General features: G+C 39.2%; 1 protein-coding gene across 1 annotated transcript in view; it reads left to right on the top strand.

Moving 5' to 3' along the window:
* Positions 1-7,237: 7,237 nt before the first annotated feature.
* Positions 7,238-20,281, top strand: part of CYP7B1 (cytochrome P450 family 7 subfamily B member 1) — a 303,001-nt gene continuing 289,957 nt past the window's right edge. The window contains exon 1 of the mRNA XM_069100023.1: positions 7,238-7,741. Within this exon, the coding sequence (XP_068956124.1) occupies positions 7,629-7,741 (113 nt within the window). The 5' untranslated portion in view covers positions 7,238-7,628. The remainder of the gene's footprint in view (positions 7,742-20,281) is intronic.

Genomic DNA, 20,281 nt, shown 5'->3' with positions numbered 1-20,281 from the left:
CAAGTGGTTTGCTGTTTCCTTCTCCAACTCATTTTACAGATGAGGCAAACAGGGTTAAGCAACTTGCCCAGGGTCACACAGCTAGCAACTGTTTGAGACTGGATTTGAACTCAGGTCTTTCTGACTTCTGGTCCAGCGCTCTGTCCTCTGCGCCACCTAGCTGAACCACATTGTGAATGTCAGTCCCCACTATCCATAATCATTCTGCACTCTGGAGATGGTGGGAGGAGGGTTGACTATAACCCTGGTTTTTCTAAATTTCACTTTCCATTCCTTCCTTTCTGTTTTTCACCCTCAGAGGTATTTTGGTCTTTTCCCTAAGATAAAGGGGCAATTATTTGAAAGCCCTTTCAACTTTGCTAAAAAGTCTCGTGCTTGCTTGGGCTATAGATCTACAAGTAATTTTAAAATGTGCATCTGACTAAAATAACTAAATAATATAATAATATATTATTATAATTAATTAATTTTATAATTAATATCATTATAATTAATTATAATATAATAAAATAACTAAAAAAAGGTCCCATATCTTACCTGACCAAAATTTTTTTTTACTTTTTCTTTTTTCTACAATTTTTGCAGTCTCTACTGAATCTCATCTCTTAGTTGTGGACTTAACTGGCAGGATTTTATCAAGTTTTTATAGTTTGATTCCCTAGGAGTTTCATTTTCTGTATTAATACTGGTATTCCCATGTAAATGCATGCAAAGTCTTTACTCATAGGCCATCTGCATGCCTTTCTTCATACATAAGTGATGTTGTTGTTTGTTCTTCCTTCTAGAAGAAGACTATGGTATCAGGGAAGTGATATATGCAAGTGAATTGGATTTAAGTGAGGGAGGGCTGTGCAAAGTCACCAGCCTCACTTTCTCCTCCAGCGCCATCTGTGTCCAGTGGCCAGATATAGATCAGGACAACTGGAGATGGCCCAGTAAAAAATAAATCAAAATTTGGATTTTTTGGGACCTAATTTTCTTTTCCATCCTGAATCTTGTGGGGCTAAATAATCCATCACTTCACTGCTTAACTGATACATGGGGCAAGAAGGTGTCCACTCCAGTCCATCTGAGGAGGAGAGGGGAAGGAGAAGGGGAGTAAGCCCTCCCACAGTTAGAGCCAGAGGTGAAAAAGCGCTCAAAACTCACCATTTGTTGAAATGAAAATTTTTTGTTTGGGCTTTTCCCCCTGATTAACAGGATAAACTCAAGACAAAGGTAATTAAAAGGAGTTTATTATAAGTAGTGGAGGTAGAAACATATTGAGCCCATCAGATCCCCTAAAGATCTAAATCTTGCCTCTCACTCAACAGTCTGTTATCTGAGCATGAGAATTGGGATCCCCTTTTCCTCTAATCACAGTTGGGTTTGCATAGTGTGGTTTACCTCTGAAAATCTTTAAATTGTATACAATCGGGGTGGCCAGGTGGCTCAGCAAGTAAGAGCACCAGCTCCAGTGTCGGGATGACCTGGGGATTGAATCTGGGCTCAGATACTTGGCACCACAACCAGAAATAACTGGATGTGTAACCTTGAGCAAGTTACTTAACCCCGATTGCTTTAAAAATAAATAAATAAATTGTATACAATCAGAATACAAAGGAGGTGATAGAGTCAGAAAGGCTAACAAAGGTTTTAGTCTCCCTCTTATCAATCCCAGATTTTAATAACCAGATCTGTCTTCTCTCTCCTCCTCCTTCTAGTGTGCTTTTCAGAGGGCTGCACCACTGAGGGTTTACTTAATATCAAGGAGGCATATGGAATATACCCTAAGGTTCCCAATCCAGGGAAGGGGAACCTGTCAGCTTCATACCAAGCCCTACCTTCCTTTAGAAGTTCATTTACATTAATTCAAATTTGCTGATGCAATAGGGATTTGATGCAACTTCTCATTCCCATGCAGTTTTTCTCCCACCTTCAACTAGGCCATCACTGAATCCATCGTTATCACCAACAGTACATGGTTTAGCTTTATCTCATTTAATTTTACCCATAGTCATGATGGTTTTCAGGCAATGGCAGGAGTGAGAGCAGCCTGTGATGGTCTTAAAAGAGGCTGTTTCGGGGCAGAGTCAAGATGGTGGAGTAGAAGCAGGACCTCCTCACTGCTCCGGCTTCCACCTTCCCCAATCCATGTAAAAAGGGGACTCTGAACAAACTCTGGAGCTGTAGAACCCACAAAATGACACAGAGAAGCTAACCTCCTGCTGAGGACAGCCCTGCAGGCTGGCAGGAATTGGCCAGTGCAGTGCTCTGGGAGCCTAGCCCAACCCCACACCAAGGCTTTAGCCCCAGGGCAGGCCTGACCAGCAGCCTGCTGGCTGGAGGGACTCCAGATCAGCAGCAGCTGTGGCTGTTTCCAGATTTATCAACACATAGATGCGAAGGACAAAGTGAGAGGTCAGTGCAGTCTGGACTTTGGGACCCAGTAAGTGGGAGTGTGTGGCTTTTTCCCTGGGGTGAGAAGCCCCTGAGACACCAGCTTGGCCAGCCAGCACCACATAGGCACCTTCAGCTCCTGGCCTGCAGACTGTAGGGGGACCAAGCACCAGTCTGAAGGGTAATCACTCTTGCTTTAACTTTCTTGGATCTGGATTGCAGTCTAGGATGGAGGTCCTGGGGTGTCCAGCTTGTCAGAGTGTGTGGAGGCCTCAGAGAGGGCACCCATCTAATACCTCCAGCAGCTGAGAAAACCCCAGCATTTGGGGACAAAAGCTCCCTTGTCTGGTGGCAGAGTCCTACTGTGGCAAAAAAGTCCAGGGGTCAAGTGACTGAGGGGCAACATGACCAGGCAAAGGAAAAAAAGCAGACAGAAGATTCCAACATTACACTCCTATTTTGGGGACAAAAAGGAGCAAAGCATGAAACAGGAGGAAGACAGCGAAGTCAGAACTCCTACATCAAAAGCTTCAAAGGAAAATACCAGCTGGTTACAGGCCATAGAGGACCTTAAGAAGCAGATAAGAGAAGTGGAGGAAAAATTGGGAAGAGAAATGAGAACAATGCAAGAAAATTATGAATGAGAGTCAACTGCCTGACTAAGGAAAATAATACCTTAAAAAATAGACTAACTCAAATGGCAAAAGAGGCTCAAAAAAGCAATGAGGAGAAGAATGCCTTAAAAATCTGAATTTGCCAGATGGAAAAAGAATCTCAAAAGCTCAATGACGAGAATCATTGCTTCAGAATTAGAATGGAGCAAAAGGCAGCTAATGACTTTATGAGAAATCAAGATGCTGTTAAACAGATCCAAACAAATGAAAGAATAGAAGGCAATGTGAAATATCTCATTGGGAAAGCCACTGACCTGGAAAAAAGATCCAGGAGAGATAATTTAAAAATTATTGGACTATCTGAAAGCCATGATCAAAGTAAGAACCTAGAAATCATCTTCCAGGAAGTTCCCAAAGAACTGCCCTGATGTTTTAGAACCATAGGGCAAAATAGAGGTTGAAAGAATCCACCGATCACCTCCTGAAAAAGATCCCAAAAAGAAAACTCCTAGGAATATTATAGCCAGGTTCTGGAATTCCCAGATTAAGGGGAGAATATTACAAGCAGCCAAGAAGAAACAATTTTAATATTGTGGAAACACAATCAGGATAACCTGGGATCTGGCAGCTTCTACACTGATGGATCGAAGGACTTGGAATGTGATATTCTGGAGGTCAAAGGAGCTGGGATTAAAACCAAGAGTCACCTACCCAGCAAAACTGAGTTTCATGTTTCAGGGGAAAATATAGTCATTCAGTGGAATAGAGGACTTTCAAGCATTCTTGCTGAAAAAAACAGAGTTGAATAGAAAATTTGACATTCAGATACAAGAAGCAAGAGAAGCATGAGAAGGTAAACAGGGTAAAGAAATCATAAGGAACTTATCAAAGTTGAACTATTAACATTCCTACATGGAAAAACAATAATTGTAAATTATGAAACTTTCCTCAGTAGTTGAAGGGAATAGAAATATATGTATATATATATGTCTATATATGAGGGTATATGGGCATATGAATACATATGTGAATGTCTGTATATATGTTTACAGGCATACATAGATAGAGGGGACAGGACCAATTTAACAGGAAGGGATGATACTTAAAAGGAGAAATTAAGAGGTGAGAGGAATATAATGAGAGGAGATGGGGAGAGACAGAATGGGGTAAACTATCTCATATAGAAGAGGCAAGGGAAAATGGTTACAATGGAGGGGAAGAATAGGAAGGCAAAAGAGAATGGGTCAACCTTATTCCCATTGAATTTGGCTTGAGGAGGGAATGAAATGCACACTAAATAGGGTATCTCACCCTCCAGGAGAGTAGGGGGGGGAGGGGATGATGGAAGGGAGGGCAGGCTGGTGGGGAGGGAAGTTGGAATCACTCACTTTTGAAAAGGGACAGGAACAAAGTAGAGAATAGAACAAGTGGGAGGTGGGATAGGAGGGAGGGAAATATAGTTAGTCTTTTACAATACATCTACTATGTTATTGTTTTGCTTTTAGCCACACATGTGCAACCTATACTGAACTGCTTATCTTTCCAGTAAGGGTGGGTGACAAGGGAGGAAGGGAATGAATCTGGAATTCAAAGTTTTAAAATCAAATATTCATATATATATATATATATACTATTATTAAAACTATTTTACATGTAATTGGGAAATAACATATACAGGCACTGGGGCATAGAGATCCACTGGAAAAGTTGAAAGGGATATGGGAGAAAATATGGGAGAGAGCAGATTGGAGGAGGGTATATCCTGTGGGACTGCTATTTTGGGGTGGTAGGTAGGGGAAAAATGGGGAGAAAATTTGTAACTCAAAATCTGGTAGAAGTGAATGATGTAAATCAGAAGTAAAATACAGCATTTGAAAAATAAAAAATAAATTTAAAGAACAAAACAGAAAGAGGCTGTTTCCAGGACTTAGAACCAATCAGCTACAACAAAGTGTCACTGGGAATGTTGAGTTCATGCTTTAGGATTATGTCACTGCTTGATGTTAATAATGCCATTTAGCTTCATTACTTCAGCTAGACTGGGTCCCAGCTTAGGGTCAGGATTCTTCTTGAAGTAGAGAGGCTCCTGGTATCCCATAAAGAGGAGAGAAATCTCACTGTGACAGCTTTGATTTAGTTATCATTCCTGAGATCACAGGCAGGTAGTAGATGGTGATCATCTAAGACAGGAAGTTCCTTCCTTGAAAGGTACCAATCAATCCACAGTCAACACATATTTTTATAAAGCAACTACTATGTGATAGTTATGGTGAAATTTGCTAAATTTGGTAAGAAAAAAAAACATCTGTCCTCAAGGAGCTTACTTTCTATAATTCTTTTGGAGGGAGACATCATGTATACATACATATGCTATATATGTATCTGGGTCATTTTGCTTTTAAATAAGGATTCTCCTGAAATCTGGAAAAACTTCCAGTTTACCAGGCCTAAGCTTTCTTGGTACCATAAACTCTTCAAGCCTTAGGCATACCTTATTTTGCCTGTTTTTCCCTTCCTCCTGCCTTACCCTTTTTTGGGGGAAGTATCGATATCTGGAAATTTCTGTACTCCTGTTTCTATACCTTTACACCGGCTGATCCCCAATGACCCAGATACAAATGTTCCAGTGTTTCCCTTTGGTCATTGCTTAATTGTTTTTCAGTCAAAGTTGCTGCACTGGAACTAGTAATAAGAAGCTAGATGGTTCAAAGGCCACAATGACACTTCTGAGATATTATTACAAGAGTCTGCAGAAGAACTCAAGAATTTTGGTTATATCTTCTGTAGAGCATAGATAAAGATGCAGAAAAAAGTTGCACAGGATGAGATGTGAAGAGGCTGTTATCTGTATCAGTGAGACTGAAGAGTCATTTAAGTATTATCTAGCCTTATGCCTCTCGAATTTCTGGAATTTCCCAAAGGAGAAATGAAAGAAGAATATGTGGAATTCAGCTTTCTAAAAATTTAAATTCTCACAAACTGCAGTCTTGGCTACTTAGTTACACCAAAGCTTCATTACCTCCACTTTCAAATATCTACTCAGGAATTAGCCCAGAGGAAATCTATTACATAACGTTTCACTTTAAATTATTTCATTCAATAAGTACTTAATAAATACCTACTATGTGCACGGGACTGCTAGGCAATGAGTAGACATGGAAGACATGACCCCTTCCTTCCAAAGAGTTTACAATCCAGCAAGACCCTATGAAATCCTCATTTCTCTGCCCCGCCCACACAAGACAAAGGAAATCAACCTCACCTTTCTTTGCTATTCCAGACATAAATAATCATGTAAGAATTCAAGTCACAGATAGATCTTTTCCCTTCCCCAAACAAGAGATGACAACTTTCTGCAGAGATCCAGAAGGACACTAGCTTTAATATGATATAGATTCTCACACAGTTGGAGCACGAACCAATCAGAACCACTCTCAAACTCATCTCATAACCTTCAGATATCCTGTTGACTTGATAATCATGAAGGGAAGAAGTCTACCCAGAATTTTTAAGCTGAAGCAACCTTAGAGATACCGAAAGTATCACAGTTTTAGAGCTGAAAGGGATCCTTCTTTTTCAGAAGAGGAATCTAAGGCCAGGGTAGGTTAAATGATGTGACTGAGGTCCCACGTGTAGAGAGTTACAGAAGCAAAATTGAAACCTAGTTTTCTGACGTCAAAGCCAAGCTATCTTTTCAATCTTTTCATTTCATACATGCAAAAACTGGTGTTCAGAGAAGTTGTAACTTGCCCATGTAACAAATGGCACTTGGAACTGAACCCTAGGTTGGTTGGTTTGCTTCCCCCATCCCTGCCTCCCGTTCTATTTTTTATACTACCCTTGAAAAAGAAGAAGGATGAGGAGATCTGGTGTCTGCTATGGCTCTCACTAATGTCAGGAGTGACTTCAAGCCACTTAAACTCCTTGAGGTTTTTCTGTTAAAAAGTAGAGATAATGTTTTGCCATGATTTTTTTTAAAAGGATTCCTGTTAGGCTCAAATGAGACAACAAATATGAGAACTTATTAAATATAAAGCATTTTTCTTGGTTATTATTATTAAGCACTAGATTTGGGGTGAGAAATCAATTCTTTCTAGAGTCGAAGAGCAACTTGCGACTCTCTCATTCTCTCTTAGCATTGAAATCGGATTCCTCACAGCGCCTTGGGGTGCATCCAAGTCTCCGCAAATCAGAGCAATGTAGGTCTGCCCCTCTCTCTGCCTCCGTTTCTCGTTGGCTTCTTCGGATCCTGCGGGGCGAGAAAGAGGGAAGCTGATCTTTTCAGAGTTAACTCCTCAGCTCCAGGTGGTGAAGCAGGATGAAGACATGGGCGTGGGGTTTTCCCCGGTGCCTGGGAAGGAAACCGGGAAACTTCTTGACTTCTTGAGCCCGGGACAGTTTACACAGCAGCACATCCCCAGCCAACCAGGTCCGGTACTTTCTGGGGGCCAGCCCACGCCTTGAAGCAAGAGGAAACTTTTGGGTTCTCAGCTTCGCCCCTCCCCTAGCCTCTAGAGAAAAGAATGGGACCGCCCCCAAGGGCTGACCACAGGGTGGATCTCAGCTCGAGGACTGTGAGGCGCCCCTCCGAGATTCCTGATCTTTGCTAGAGCACACACAACTGGCGGGAAAACCATGGGCCCCTCCTGGTTTCAGTGGCTGCTGAAGCATTTACTCTGCTTGCCTGGCTTGGCCATCGCTACCGTTGTACTGCTCCTGGCTCTGGGGGTGAGAGGGAGGCGGAGAAGGTAAGAGAGAGGTCCCCCTACCCCAACCTGGGTTGACTTTGCCGCTGGCCTTAGCTCACCCTGCTGGAGACGTCTTCTCTTTCTCTTTTTATTCAGCCTGCTATCCATCTTCATGGCTACACACACCTCTGTCTCTGTTCCTTTCCCTGCAACCCCCTGCCAAGTTTTTTTTCAAAACAGCGCCGTTCATTATCACTTGGACAATGTTCCTGGGACCTTTTATTCCAGAAAAGAACTCTCTAGGATGACTGCAGGTATCCAGAGCCTTACAAATGGGCTGTGATATCTTTCTGGATGGTGTATGATGACAAAGATTTACTCTTTTTCCCAAAAACAAATGTGCATATCATAGTTTTGGGACCCAATGCTTGTGCTGTTCCAGTATCAGTTGTCTTAAGGCAACAAGTTGTTTTAATGTATGCTTCAACCAGTCATTTGTGTGCCCTGACAAAGAGAAGTGTATACTTTATTTTCCACTAAAACTTGGTCTGACATTAGGGATGGGTGGGTGTGGGTGTGGGGTGGGTTCTGATACTTGAGTTTTATTCATTCATTAGGGAAGTGTTTGAAGAAAACAGCACAAGAAATGAAGATAAGATCCCTTTGAAGTACTGAAGGCAGAACCGTGTCTCTTCTTCAGCTGGTGGATAATAGAACTGCTTCTTTGTAAACTTTTTCTTTGTAGGCTTGGAAACATAAAAAATTTGAACAAAAAGCCTTGTGTTTACTTAGGCAGTATCTCTACTCTCCCCCACTCTCTACCCTTAACAACCTTGTTTAGAGAAAATAGCATTAGTTAGACTTAATTTTCAAACTCTAGCTGAATTGTTTTTTTTTTTAACTTTCTTCAAATGAGTAAGTTTGAAGGGAACTTTTTCTTTTACAGATGAGTGTTCATATTCAGTTTTTTAAAAAGAGAAAGAATGTCCCTAAAATGTGCCTTCTCACAAGCTGTGTCTTTTGAAGATTAAAGTTTTGGTTTAGAGCCATGATATTTTTATTTATTCTGGGATTTAGGAAAATCCATCTTCAGTTTTTAGTGTGATTTCACATAGAACCTACATCCTTCCTCTGCCCCCCAACAGTATGAGTCAGCACTATATATAAAACCTAGTTGAGAGGTAGTGGGACAAAGGAGTTTATTATTAATTCTGTGTCCCACTTAATTCACTATATAGAATAAATGAATTTATGAATAACCACTAGTATTACATTAATATCTGAAGGAACAGATGGGGGAAAACATGATAAAGTGAATAACAGAAATATCTAAATGGATTACTAAATATTTCTGTGTAGGGGATTTATTGATGTGGCTATTGAGGGGATTGGAGTGAGAATAAAGAACCTCAAAAACAGTAGCCTGGAGGTAGAGAGGGAATGAATGTTGTATTGTAAAAATGGTGACATATTGACTATTCAGGTGAGTGTCAGGAAGGGAGGCTCACCTATACATAAAAGTAGACAGATATGAGTTTAGAAATAGAAAGTAAAGGGTATTTTTGGATGAAGTGAAAATGGGTTGAATATGACTACAGTCGTGATCCCCTAACTCCCCACTCCCCTTTTCTAGCAACATATTTGGATAAGGGAGATGTTTCAGTGAATAAGTACTACAAATTTAAGTATAATAGAAAGCTTTTTTGAGTTGACCTTTGTGAATTGTGCAATGTCTACTTCTGAGAAAAAGGAGAATTGTGTGCTGGGACAGTTCAGTTATCTGGGCCATAAGGTGTGCGTTTGTCTTAGAGTCATAAGAAAAAAACAATTTCAGAGTTGTCTGACTCAGTTTTGAGACAGCAGTTGCTGACTTGCCTAGGATAGGACATAGAATATTAGAGTAAATTAAATCTACAGTATGCCAGTGATTTACATATGAAGTGCCGATGAGTTTGGAAGTCTTTAGGTTAGTAAGTGGAGCATATTTCTGTGATTGCATACCTGATTATAGACAGAAAATGAGAATCTGGTTACTAATTATAAACTAAGATGTGTTCGTTCATAAGAACTAGTTAACTGAACCAAGAAAGGTTAGGGAGAAAGAAGAGAGAGGTGAAAGTACATATTTAAGAACTTTGTCAACCAGAGTGCTTTCTTCACACCTGTTGCTGAGAAGAAAGTATAAAGAAAATCTATTCTGCTCTATTTTCACTGAATGTTGTGACAAATGAAAAACTGAGAGACAGAGTTTCTGAGTAATTAATAATTAATTAGGTTAGCTAATAATCAATAAATTGGTGGCCAGTGGTTACTCTCTTAACGGAGATACTGAATGGCTTACATATTTTTTTTTTGAAAGGGAATGTTCCTGACAGGAGAAATCAACCCTAACTGGAAGATATTAAAATGAGTAGGTAGGCTCAAAGTCTTCAGCTCCTCTTATTGAGAACGTGGCTTGATTATGAGACTCATCAATCTCCTGCAATCTGGACAGGGGAATTCATCTCCACCCAAACCACCATGGTCAGTTTTCTTCTTTCATGAGCTGGGTCACCCTAAACTTCAGGGGAGGAGTGCAAGGACTTTGGCTTATTTGTGCAAGAACTCACCTAGATTAGATTCTAATTATACTTCGATAGCAGTAAGGTCTAGTTTAATAGAGTCCTGCCCAAGATTGAGGAGGATGTTGCCTTGACAATTAGAACAATGTCCTCTATTAGTCATGCCCTTTAGAGACTGGCTGGCTGACCTACAGGGTCTGGTCCTGGAATGAGGAAATAAAAAAGCCTGGATTCTAATTAATAATGAATTATTAATAGAAAATCATAATTTCTCTCATTCCCCTTTGATTCTTTTGGGAGATGCTGGCTCTTTAGTGAATCAATAACTGATATGACAAATACTTCTGCAAGGGTTTTTAACTATGAATCTTATGATGGGAGAAAATGAGAGGGGAAGGAGAAAGATTGACAATTTTGTTAATAGTAACCACTTGGGGAAATCTCCTTTGACAAGCAGACCTTACAGAAAAGAGGCGCATAGGGAAGAAGCAAATATTTAACTAAACCATTTCTTTGGTCCATCATATCTTAAGGCTCAGATGTCTCATCTCATACAGTTGTCTGGTTTTTGAAAATGTCATCTGATGCAGTTTTCTGGTTCTCTAGAGATCTTTGTTTTTAAGTTAAGTTGGACAAAGTGGAACTTCAGAACAGTTTCTAGTGGATTTTCTTCTCTGTTAAAATCTCTTATAAAAAACAGATCTTAATACAATTTTAAATTCACTTTGCCAATAACCAGGTCATGTAGTGAAGGCTAGCTCAAACGTAGCTCTACTAATAAGAACATCAATTTGGGAACCTTTTAGACCAAAGAATTTACATTTTTTATTTTATCAAATAGTCATGTTGACATATTTAAGAAATACAAATAACTGAAAAATTAGAAAATTCTGAACCCAATTTTTGTTTGGCAAATGCACACACACACACACACATTGTACATATATACTCAGACACATATACGTAAGGCTATATTACGTTTATTTCTACTTGTCATCTGTTTCTCTGCAGGTTGATAACATCTTCCTTCGTAAGTCCAAGTCTTTCCAAATTTTTATAAATCCATCAGCTCATCATTTCCTATATGACAACAATATTCTGACCCAATCACATTCTGTCTGGGAGGTTGTCAATGAGAGTTTTTTCCCCCCAATTTTCTGCATTCCCTGTATTCTTGACTATATAGGTTTTATTTATACAAAAATTAATTTAAAATAATCAAAATTGTTCATTTTATACTTCAACACTGCTCTCCCCTTATAATATGGTTTAAGATCTGATACTAGGGGCGGCTAGGTGGTACATTGAGCAAAGTGCCCGCCCCGGGGTCAGGAGGACCTGGGTTAGGATCCGGCCTTAGACACAACACACAGACACACACACACACACACACACACACACACACACACACAGCTGTGTAACCTTGAGCAAGTTACTTAACCCCAATTGCCCTCTAAAAGGCAAAAAAAAAAAAAGATCTGATACTACTGAATCTAGATCATTCACATCTTTTCCCCGATATCCTTGTAGTTCCTGACACTCAGCTCTTCCAAATGAACCTTGTTATTATTTTTCTGACTTAGTAAGTCAATTATAGTAATTTAATTAGACTGGCATTACATAAATATGTTGGGGGGGCGGAGCCAAGATGGTGGAGTAGAAGCACGACCTTCTCGCGGCTCCGGCTTCCACCCTCCCCAATCCATGTAAAAAGGGGACTCTAGACAAACTTTGGAGCTGCAGAACCCACAAAATGACACAGAGAAGCTAACCTCCCACTGAGGACAGCCCAGCAGGCCAGCAGGAATTGGCCAGCGCAGAGCTCTGGGAGCCGAGCCCAGCACCACACCAAGGCTTTAGCCCCAGGGCAGGCCTGCCTGACCAGCTGCCAGCCAGAGGGACTCCAGATCAGCAGCAGCTGTGGCTGTTTCCAGATTTATCAGTACATAAATGTGAAGGACAAGGTGAGAGGCCAGTGCAGTCTGGACTTTGGGACCCAGTAAGTGGGAGTGCGTGGCTTTTACGCCCGGGCAAGAAACCGCTGAGATGCCAGCACAGCCTGCCAGCGCCACGTGGCAGCTTCAGCTCCTGGCCTGCAGAGTGCAGGGGGACCAAGCACCAGTCTGAGCGGTAATCGCTCTTGCTTTAACCTGCTTGGATCTGGATTGCAGTCTAGGGTGGAGGTCCTGGGGTGAGTGTACAGCTTGCCAGAGCTTGTGGAGACCTCAGAGAGGGCACCCATCTAATACCTACAGCAGCTGAGAAAACCCCAGCGTTTGGGATGAAAACTCCCCTGTCTGGTGGCAGAGTCCTACTGTGGCAAAAAGCCCAAAAGTCAAATAATTGAGTGGCAAAATGAGCAGGCAAAGGAAGCAAAGCAGACAGAAGATTCCAACATTACACTCTTATTTTGGGGATAAGAAGGAGCAAGGCATGGAACAGGAGGAAAACAGTGAAGTCAGAACTCTCAAAGAAAACTGCCCTGATGTTTTAGGATGAGAGGGCAAAATAGAGGTTGAAAGAATCCACCGATCACCTCCTGAAAAAGATCCCAAAAAGAAAACTCCTAGGAATATTATAGCCAGGTTCCGGAATTCCCAGATTAAGGAGAGAATATTACAAGCAGCCAGCAAGAAACAATTTGAATATTGTGGAAACACAATCAGGATAACCCAGGATCTGGCAGCTTCTACACTGAGGGATCGAAGGGCTTGGAATGTGATCTTCCGGAGGTCAAGGGAGCTGTGATTAAAACCAAGAGTCACCTACCCAGCAAAACTGAGTATCATGTTTCAGGGGAAAATATGGTCATTCAGTGGAATACAGGACTTTCAAGCATTCTTGCTGAAAAAAAACCAGAGTTGAATAGAAAATTTTACATTCAGATACAAGAAGCAAGAGAAGCATGAGAAGGTAAACAGGCAAAAGAAATCATAAGGAACTTATCAAAGTTGAACTATTAACATTCCTACATGGAAAAACAATAATTGTAACTAATGAAACTTTTCTCAGTAGTTGAAGGGATTAGAAATTATATATATATACACACACACACACATATATATGTATATATATATGTCTTTATATGAGGCTATGCGGGCATATTAATACATATGTGAATGTGTGTATATATGTTTACAGGTATACATAGAGGGCACGGGACCAATTTAACAGGAAGGGATGATACTTAAAAGGTGAAATTAAGAGGTGAGAGGAATATAATGAGAGGAGATGGGGAGAGACAGATTGGGGCAACCTATCTCATACAGAAGAGGCAAGGGAAAATAGTTACAATGAAGGGGAAGCATAGGAAGGCAAAAGGGAATGGGTCAACCTTATTCCTATCGAATCTGGCTTGAGGAGGGAGGGAAATAAACACTAAATAGGGGATCTCACCCTCCAGGAGAATAGGGAGGGAAGGGTATGAGATGGGGGGTGATGGAAGGGAGGGCAGGCTGGGGGGGAGGGAAGTTGGAAACATCTGCTTTTGAAAAGGGACAGGATCAAAGTAGAGAATAGAACAAGTGGGAGGTGGGATAGGAGGGAGGGAAATATAGTCATTCTTTTACAATATATCTACTATGTTATTGTTTTGCATTAGCCGCACATGTACAACCTATACTGAACTGCTTGTCTCCCCAGTGGGGGTGGGTGACAAGGGAGGAAGGGAATGAATCTGGAATTGAAAGTTTTAAAATCAGATATTCAAATATATATATATATATATATATATATATATATATATATATATATATATGTGTGTGTGTGTGTGTGTGTGTGTGTGTATACTATTATTAATACCATCTTACATGTAATTAAGAAATAAGATATACAGGCACTGAGGCATAGAGATCCACTGGAAAAGTTGAAACGGGTATGGGAGAAAATATGGGAGAGAGCAGATTGGAGGTGGGGATATCCTGTGGGACTGCTGCTTTGGGGGGATGGGTGGGGGAAAAACGGGGAGAAAATTTGCAACTAAAATCTGGCAGAAATGAGTGATGTAAATCAGAAGTTAATAAAGCATTAAAAAATACATTAGTTAGGAAAAACTGTCATTAAAAAAATTATATTAGCTTTACCTACCCATTCACAATTATATTGCTTCAATTATTTAGCTCTACATTTGTTAGTATAAAAGGTATTTTGTGTTTACATTTGTACAATTCCTTTCACTTTTTTTGGCAGGGATATACTCATATTTTTTCATACTGTCTGGTTATTTTATATGGTCAAAACTATTGATTAATATGGCTGGCACATTATAGTTTCCCTATTTTTCTCTTTTGATTAAATCTGATTTTAGCTTTAACTTTGAGATCACTATCACTGCTTTTTTGCATAATAAATTCTACTCCTAATTTTTATTTTATATTTGTATATATCTCTTATTTTTATAGCATTTCCTGAAAGCAATGTATGTTGAATTCATTTTTAAAAATCTACTATCAGTTTCCATCTTGTAGGTAAATTCATCCCCTTCAAATTCCAAATTATAATTACTTGTATATTTTCCTCCTTCCTGTTTTCCTCACTATTTTTCCATCCTATTCCTGTTCAGGTTCCTTTTTATTTTTTAACAGAGTCCTGAAAGTCTCACAGTTGATGAAATGATCATTTTTTTTCCATTCAAAATTATGCTTAGCTTTGGGGGGTATGATATTTTCAGCCAGAGGCCCAGTTCTTTTGCTCTTCAATATATGGTGTTCTAAGACCTGTGATTTTTTTTATTGCCAACACTAGGTCTTATGTGATTCTAGTTGTGGTAATATCATATGTTAATTGTTTTTTTTTTCTTGTTGCTTGTAATATTTTGTCCTTGATCTGGGGGTTTTGGAATTTACCGTGTTTCCCTGATAATAAGACCTATCCCAAAAATAAGCCCTCCCCTTACTGTGTAAGATTCCTCCAAAATAAGCCCTCCCCCGAAAATAAGCCCTATTGAGATTGCTACTGTAGTGAAGGTGATCCCCTGCGCTACACACTACATTACGGTACCCTCTGTATGCACCGTCCCCCACCCTGTGAAACGCACACCGCGCTCCGAGCTGCATCCAATCAGAGTTGCAGCAGTAAGCACGTCATCCTGTTCTTTATTTAATTCATTATTGAATAAAGGTACATTTTTTTGTTCACATTTACCTGTTTATTAAAATTGCTGTCAATGTTCATTAAAATAAGCCCTCCCCTGAAAATAAGCCCTCTGGTGTTTTTCTGTCCAAAAAATTAATAAGACAGTGTCTTATTATCGGGGAAACACGGTAACTATAATACTCCTATGAGTTTTCCTTGTAGGATCTCTTTCAGGTGTTGATTGGTGGATTTTTTCTATTTCTAATTTCCCTTCTTGATTTAATACTTTGGGACAAGTTTCTTTATCTATTTCTTGTAATATTATATCAAGACTCTCTTTTTGTTCAGAACTTTCAGGTACTCCAATTATTCTTATGTTTTCTCTTCTTGATCTGTTCTCTAGAACTATTGTTTTTGTTTGTGAGATGTTTCACATTCTCTTCTATTTTTTCATTCTTTATATTTCATTTTTAAATTTTCTTTATCTCTTATAACTTCACTGGCTTCCCCTTGCCCAATTCTGATTTTCTAGGAGTCATTTTCTTTCTTAAGATTCTGGATCTCCTTTTCTAATTAGTTGACTTTTTTGCCATAATTGTCTTGTTTTTCTTGTATTATTCTTATTTTTCATTTTAGTTTCTCCTCAATTTCTCTTATTTGATTTCAAAAGTCTTTTTTAAGTTCTTCAGTGAATTCTTTTTGGGCAGGTGACCATTTGGCATTATTCTTTGGGGTAGAAGAGGGTTTCTTTGTTTCAGTATCCTCTTCTGAAAATGAACCCAGTCTTCTCTATTCACATAGTAGCTCTCTATGGTTGGATTCTTTCTCATTTGCCTGTACAACTTTTGTTTTTGTAATAATTTAGTTTTTATAATCACCTTTAGTCCTGCAGTGTCAGGGATGGTGCTTCTTATTCTCTTCAGTTCTCCCCCTGACCTTGAACTCAAGGCAAGACCTCCAGCCTCCTGTAAGTGCCTATAGTCAGCTGTTTCCCTGCCCCACTGTTTCTGCACTCTTCAGGTATGTACATGTTCCTTCCCCCCCCCCACTCTTTGCAGCACAGCTGGGTCTGGCATTCCTTTTCAGGAAAGATTTCCTAGATCTTCCCCAGGTCAGACACCCAGCTCCTGTCACTGTCCTGGGAGTGAAAGCTCCTGTGCCTGGGGCCAAGGCAGCCTCTCACACCAACTAACCCCAGGGCTTACTACTTGTTGTAAGCAGCCTGCCTCTTGTTGTTAAAGGGAACCCTAGTTTGGAGGTGTTTACTCTTTTTAAGGAGGAAATCTAGTCCTGGGAATTTTCTTCAGGTCTTCTCTGATTTCCCAAGAGGACTCCTGTTCTGCCTTTACTCTTATTTGTTTTCTCAGCTCTATGTTTGCCCAGAGGCACTATTTTATCTCTTGTTGAGAAAAATCTTGAGAGCTTATTGTCCCAGGATGACCACTGTTCTGCCCCAACTCTTGTTTATTTTTGTTGCTCTTTATTCACCCTGAGGTGCTATTTTGTCTTGTTTGTGGAGGAAATCCAGAAAGCTTTAAATTCTCTGAACCACTCTGTTATCTTCCACCTTACTTTTTTAAACATAATTTTCACCAAAAATAAAATCTTCACTATAGCTATTTATTTAATTATTTATTGTAGTTATTTTCTTTTAGCTGCTCATTCTCCCCTTAGGAGGATGAGATTCCACTAAGGATAAGAAGATGACCTCTAATACAGAAATGAATTCATTTAAAAGTTTCCAAATAACTTCTATTGTAACCAAAGGTTCTGGGGTGGGATGCACAAATACATTGAATAATCAGTTTTGAAACAGTGCCTATCAAATAGGCTGTTTATAAGTAATAATAAATAATAAAACATTTTCAATTAGTAACCATGCTCAAATGAATAACTTTTAGTAAAATTAGCTATCTCTTTAAGGCAATACAAGATAGACCACAAGCCGTTCTTCTTTTAAGATAACTAATTGTGCTAAAATTCTATTTATTAACACAGAACAGAAATCAGTTATGCTATTAACCTCACTAAATAACAGAATTATATACTAGTTTTACAAATCTTTACATCATTGCCTAATTATTCCCTTACCATTGTGAGACATGAAAGGACCTTATCTTATACTAAAATATATAACTAGTTACAATGTAATAGTAATGGAATTTGAAGATCCCCTTGTATTGGCAAGCTAATAGGTACATAGCACTTAGTTCCAAACTCACAATTGTGTCAAGTATTAAGACCCAGAAATTGTGAATTCCACAGTGGGATGGACTTCCTGATGTAACAGGAAGGAGCTGGAACAGGGAGGAGCTGATACCTTATATAAGGAAAAGTACAAGCTGGAGAGTCAGAACTTTTTGGAACAAGCCTCATGGAGGCTGAGGAGGAGAGGATGAGGCTGGAGAAAGTGATTTTGATTTTTAAAACACAGCTTAAGGTGGTAGAGCTTCTTCTGAGAGCCAGCCAAAACTTCTGCTGAGGACTTCCGAGGGCCAGCCAGAGCTGCCAAAGGAAGCATGACTGTTGTGTCAGTACTTTGTCTGTTTTTGGTCTATGTTGACTTACAGGCAGAAAGTGAATTGATGAAGATGCTGGCAATGTGCCCCGAATGTTATTATGGCTTGGTTAAGTTTTATCTTCCCAGGAACAGAAGCTGTGAAGGACTTTAGGTGGATTAGACACTGTGAGCTTAAATATGGAACAAGAACTGCATGAAGAGCTGGACAAGGAACTGGAAGCTGTCTGCCTTTGAACTCATGTGGCAGTTGGTTAGATTCAGGCAGGAGCTGGGATCATGGAAGAGAAACCATGGAAAGTAAGAGCCTGCCTCAAGTCAAGATGAGAAGACCTCTCCTTGGGTATTTAATGCTGATTGATGAGAGTGTAACTTATTTGTGATGTAAGGATAGATGGCCTTTCCACTTTCCACTACCCCTTAAGAGGATACTTAGTAGTAACTGATGATACTGTAACTTAATTGCACCCCATGGGTGTAGGACTTTGACCTTTGCACTTTGTGTCAATTAAGAAGGCTTGCCTCCTTAAGGGTGATTGAATTAAGGATTTGCTAAATGGATGTTATCTTCTGTTTAAAACTATGTGACCACTTTGGTGAAAACTATGAAAACCATTTTAGTGATAAGTTGTGAAGTTAATAACATTCTGAAGGTTGTACTTGATTTTCTGTGAATGTTTTGCTCTGATTTGTTACTGAATAGAGAGTTCACTATACTGTGTAATCAGAACCTTGAAAAGCTGTTCATAGCAGCAGTCTTCTGGAAAGGTGCTTGTGCTTAGCTTTACAAACAGGCAGATAAATTCATCTACCTGGTTATTTAGGATATAAAAAGAACTAAAATTCCAATAGTTCTTATTATAATATAGTATGGTATGGTATGGTATGGTATGCTATGGTATGGTATGGTATGGTATAGTATTATAGTATCTTATATTAGCTCAGATGTTCTTTGGTATTTGCTTATGAGATAAAGATCTAACATTGTGTTCATACTGATCAACTGACATGATTGTAGAAATTTACCATGAAAGAAAAATAGGGACATAGCTATACAATAAGGGGAAAGTTCAGGCTAGAGGAATATAAATCAGGGCTTCTTAAACATTTTCCACTTGGGACCCCTTCAGATCTTCTTAAACTATGGGTTTATATGAGGTCGCAACCCACAATTTAAGAAGTATTAATAGTCAATTGCATTGAGCCAGGTTTAAATGGTAGGATTCTTTCCATTCAAAAGGGAATTTCATACTGGGCAAATTGAGTTGGGATAATCCTACTTCATCCCATGCCAACATTCTCCCAGTTTTTTTCCATGAGAACTCCACCTGCAATTCATAGATGTTAACCCCCAAAGGGTTACATGGATCACTGGCCTAACAGCATTTTTTGATGATTATAACTGGAGTCACTAAAAAATAATATAAATTATAGTCCTATGAAGTCTATTCCACAATAATCTATACTAAAATATATACCTTTTTAATGGCCAAAATGCTTGCCTACCCAGTACAGCTCTTGTAGGTACAGTGGATAGAGTTCTAGGCCTGGGGACAGGAAAATCTAAGTTCAACTCTGGTGTTAGAAACTTATTAGCTGTGTGATCCTGGGCAATTCACTTGACCTGTTTGACTAAGTTTTCTTGGCTGTAAATTATAATAGCAATGCTACTTATACTACTACTACTACAACCAAACAGCAGCAGCAAAAAATTAAACAACAACATGTTGACAAAAATAGTTTTGAATAAATTATTCAATCATGCAAATTCGTTGATGGAAATGGAAATCTCTTATAGCAATTCAGGATTAAGTCATTGCCACTAGAAATTTTATAAAAGTTATCTTTAAGGAGTCCAGACTTGTTGATCAATTCACATTATGTGACAAAATGATAGAGACTATGTAACATATCACTGCAGGCTACAAACTTTAGCCTCTGACATTTACCTAGAAAGACACATTACAGTGGCTTAGCATTATACCCCAAAAGTTCTCTATCCTTTATAAATGAGCATGACAGTTTTCCTAAGATACAATTACAATCTTCTAAATATCCTTGAAGTTGTTGAAACTAGAGCATCATTATAGTCTGCTGCTCAGACAACCAAACCAACCCAAACCAAACAAAACATGGATGTATAAAAATGTAAGAAAAATGCTTTTAGTGAATTTTACTGCTACAGTCTCCAAACTACATGAAACCAAAAGCTTTTAAAATATAGAGACAGCAGAAGAAATTAAAATTATATCAGAATAGGAGAAAATATGCAATCTGGTTCAGCTTATCTGCTATTGGAGTTTTCCTGAAGATATTTCAGGGATTCCAGAAGATGAGTTCCAGCACTCTTATTCAGTTACCAAAAGCAGTTTATTTTTTAATCTACCAGTTCAATAGTCCATAGGACATTAAATGTGAAATAATAATAAGGGAATAGTGACTTGCCTT

Source organism: Petaurus breviceps, unplaced genomic scaffold (assembly GCF_028583685.1).
Source record: "Petaurus breviceps papuanus isolate PSGF00001 unplaced genomic scaffold, PetGlider_PUasm1.0 38, whole genome shotgun sequence".
NCBI lineage: Eukaryota > Metazoa > Chordata > Mammalia > Diprotodontia > Petauridae > Petaurus > Petaurus breviceps.
The sequence above is the reverse complement of the archived record's forward strand: the minus strand, read 5'-3'. Positions and strand labels throughout refer to the sequence as shown.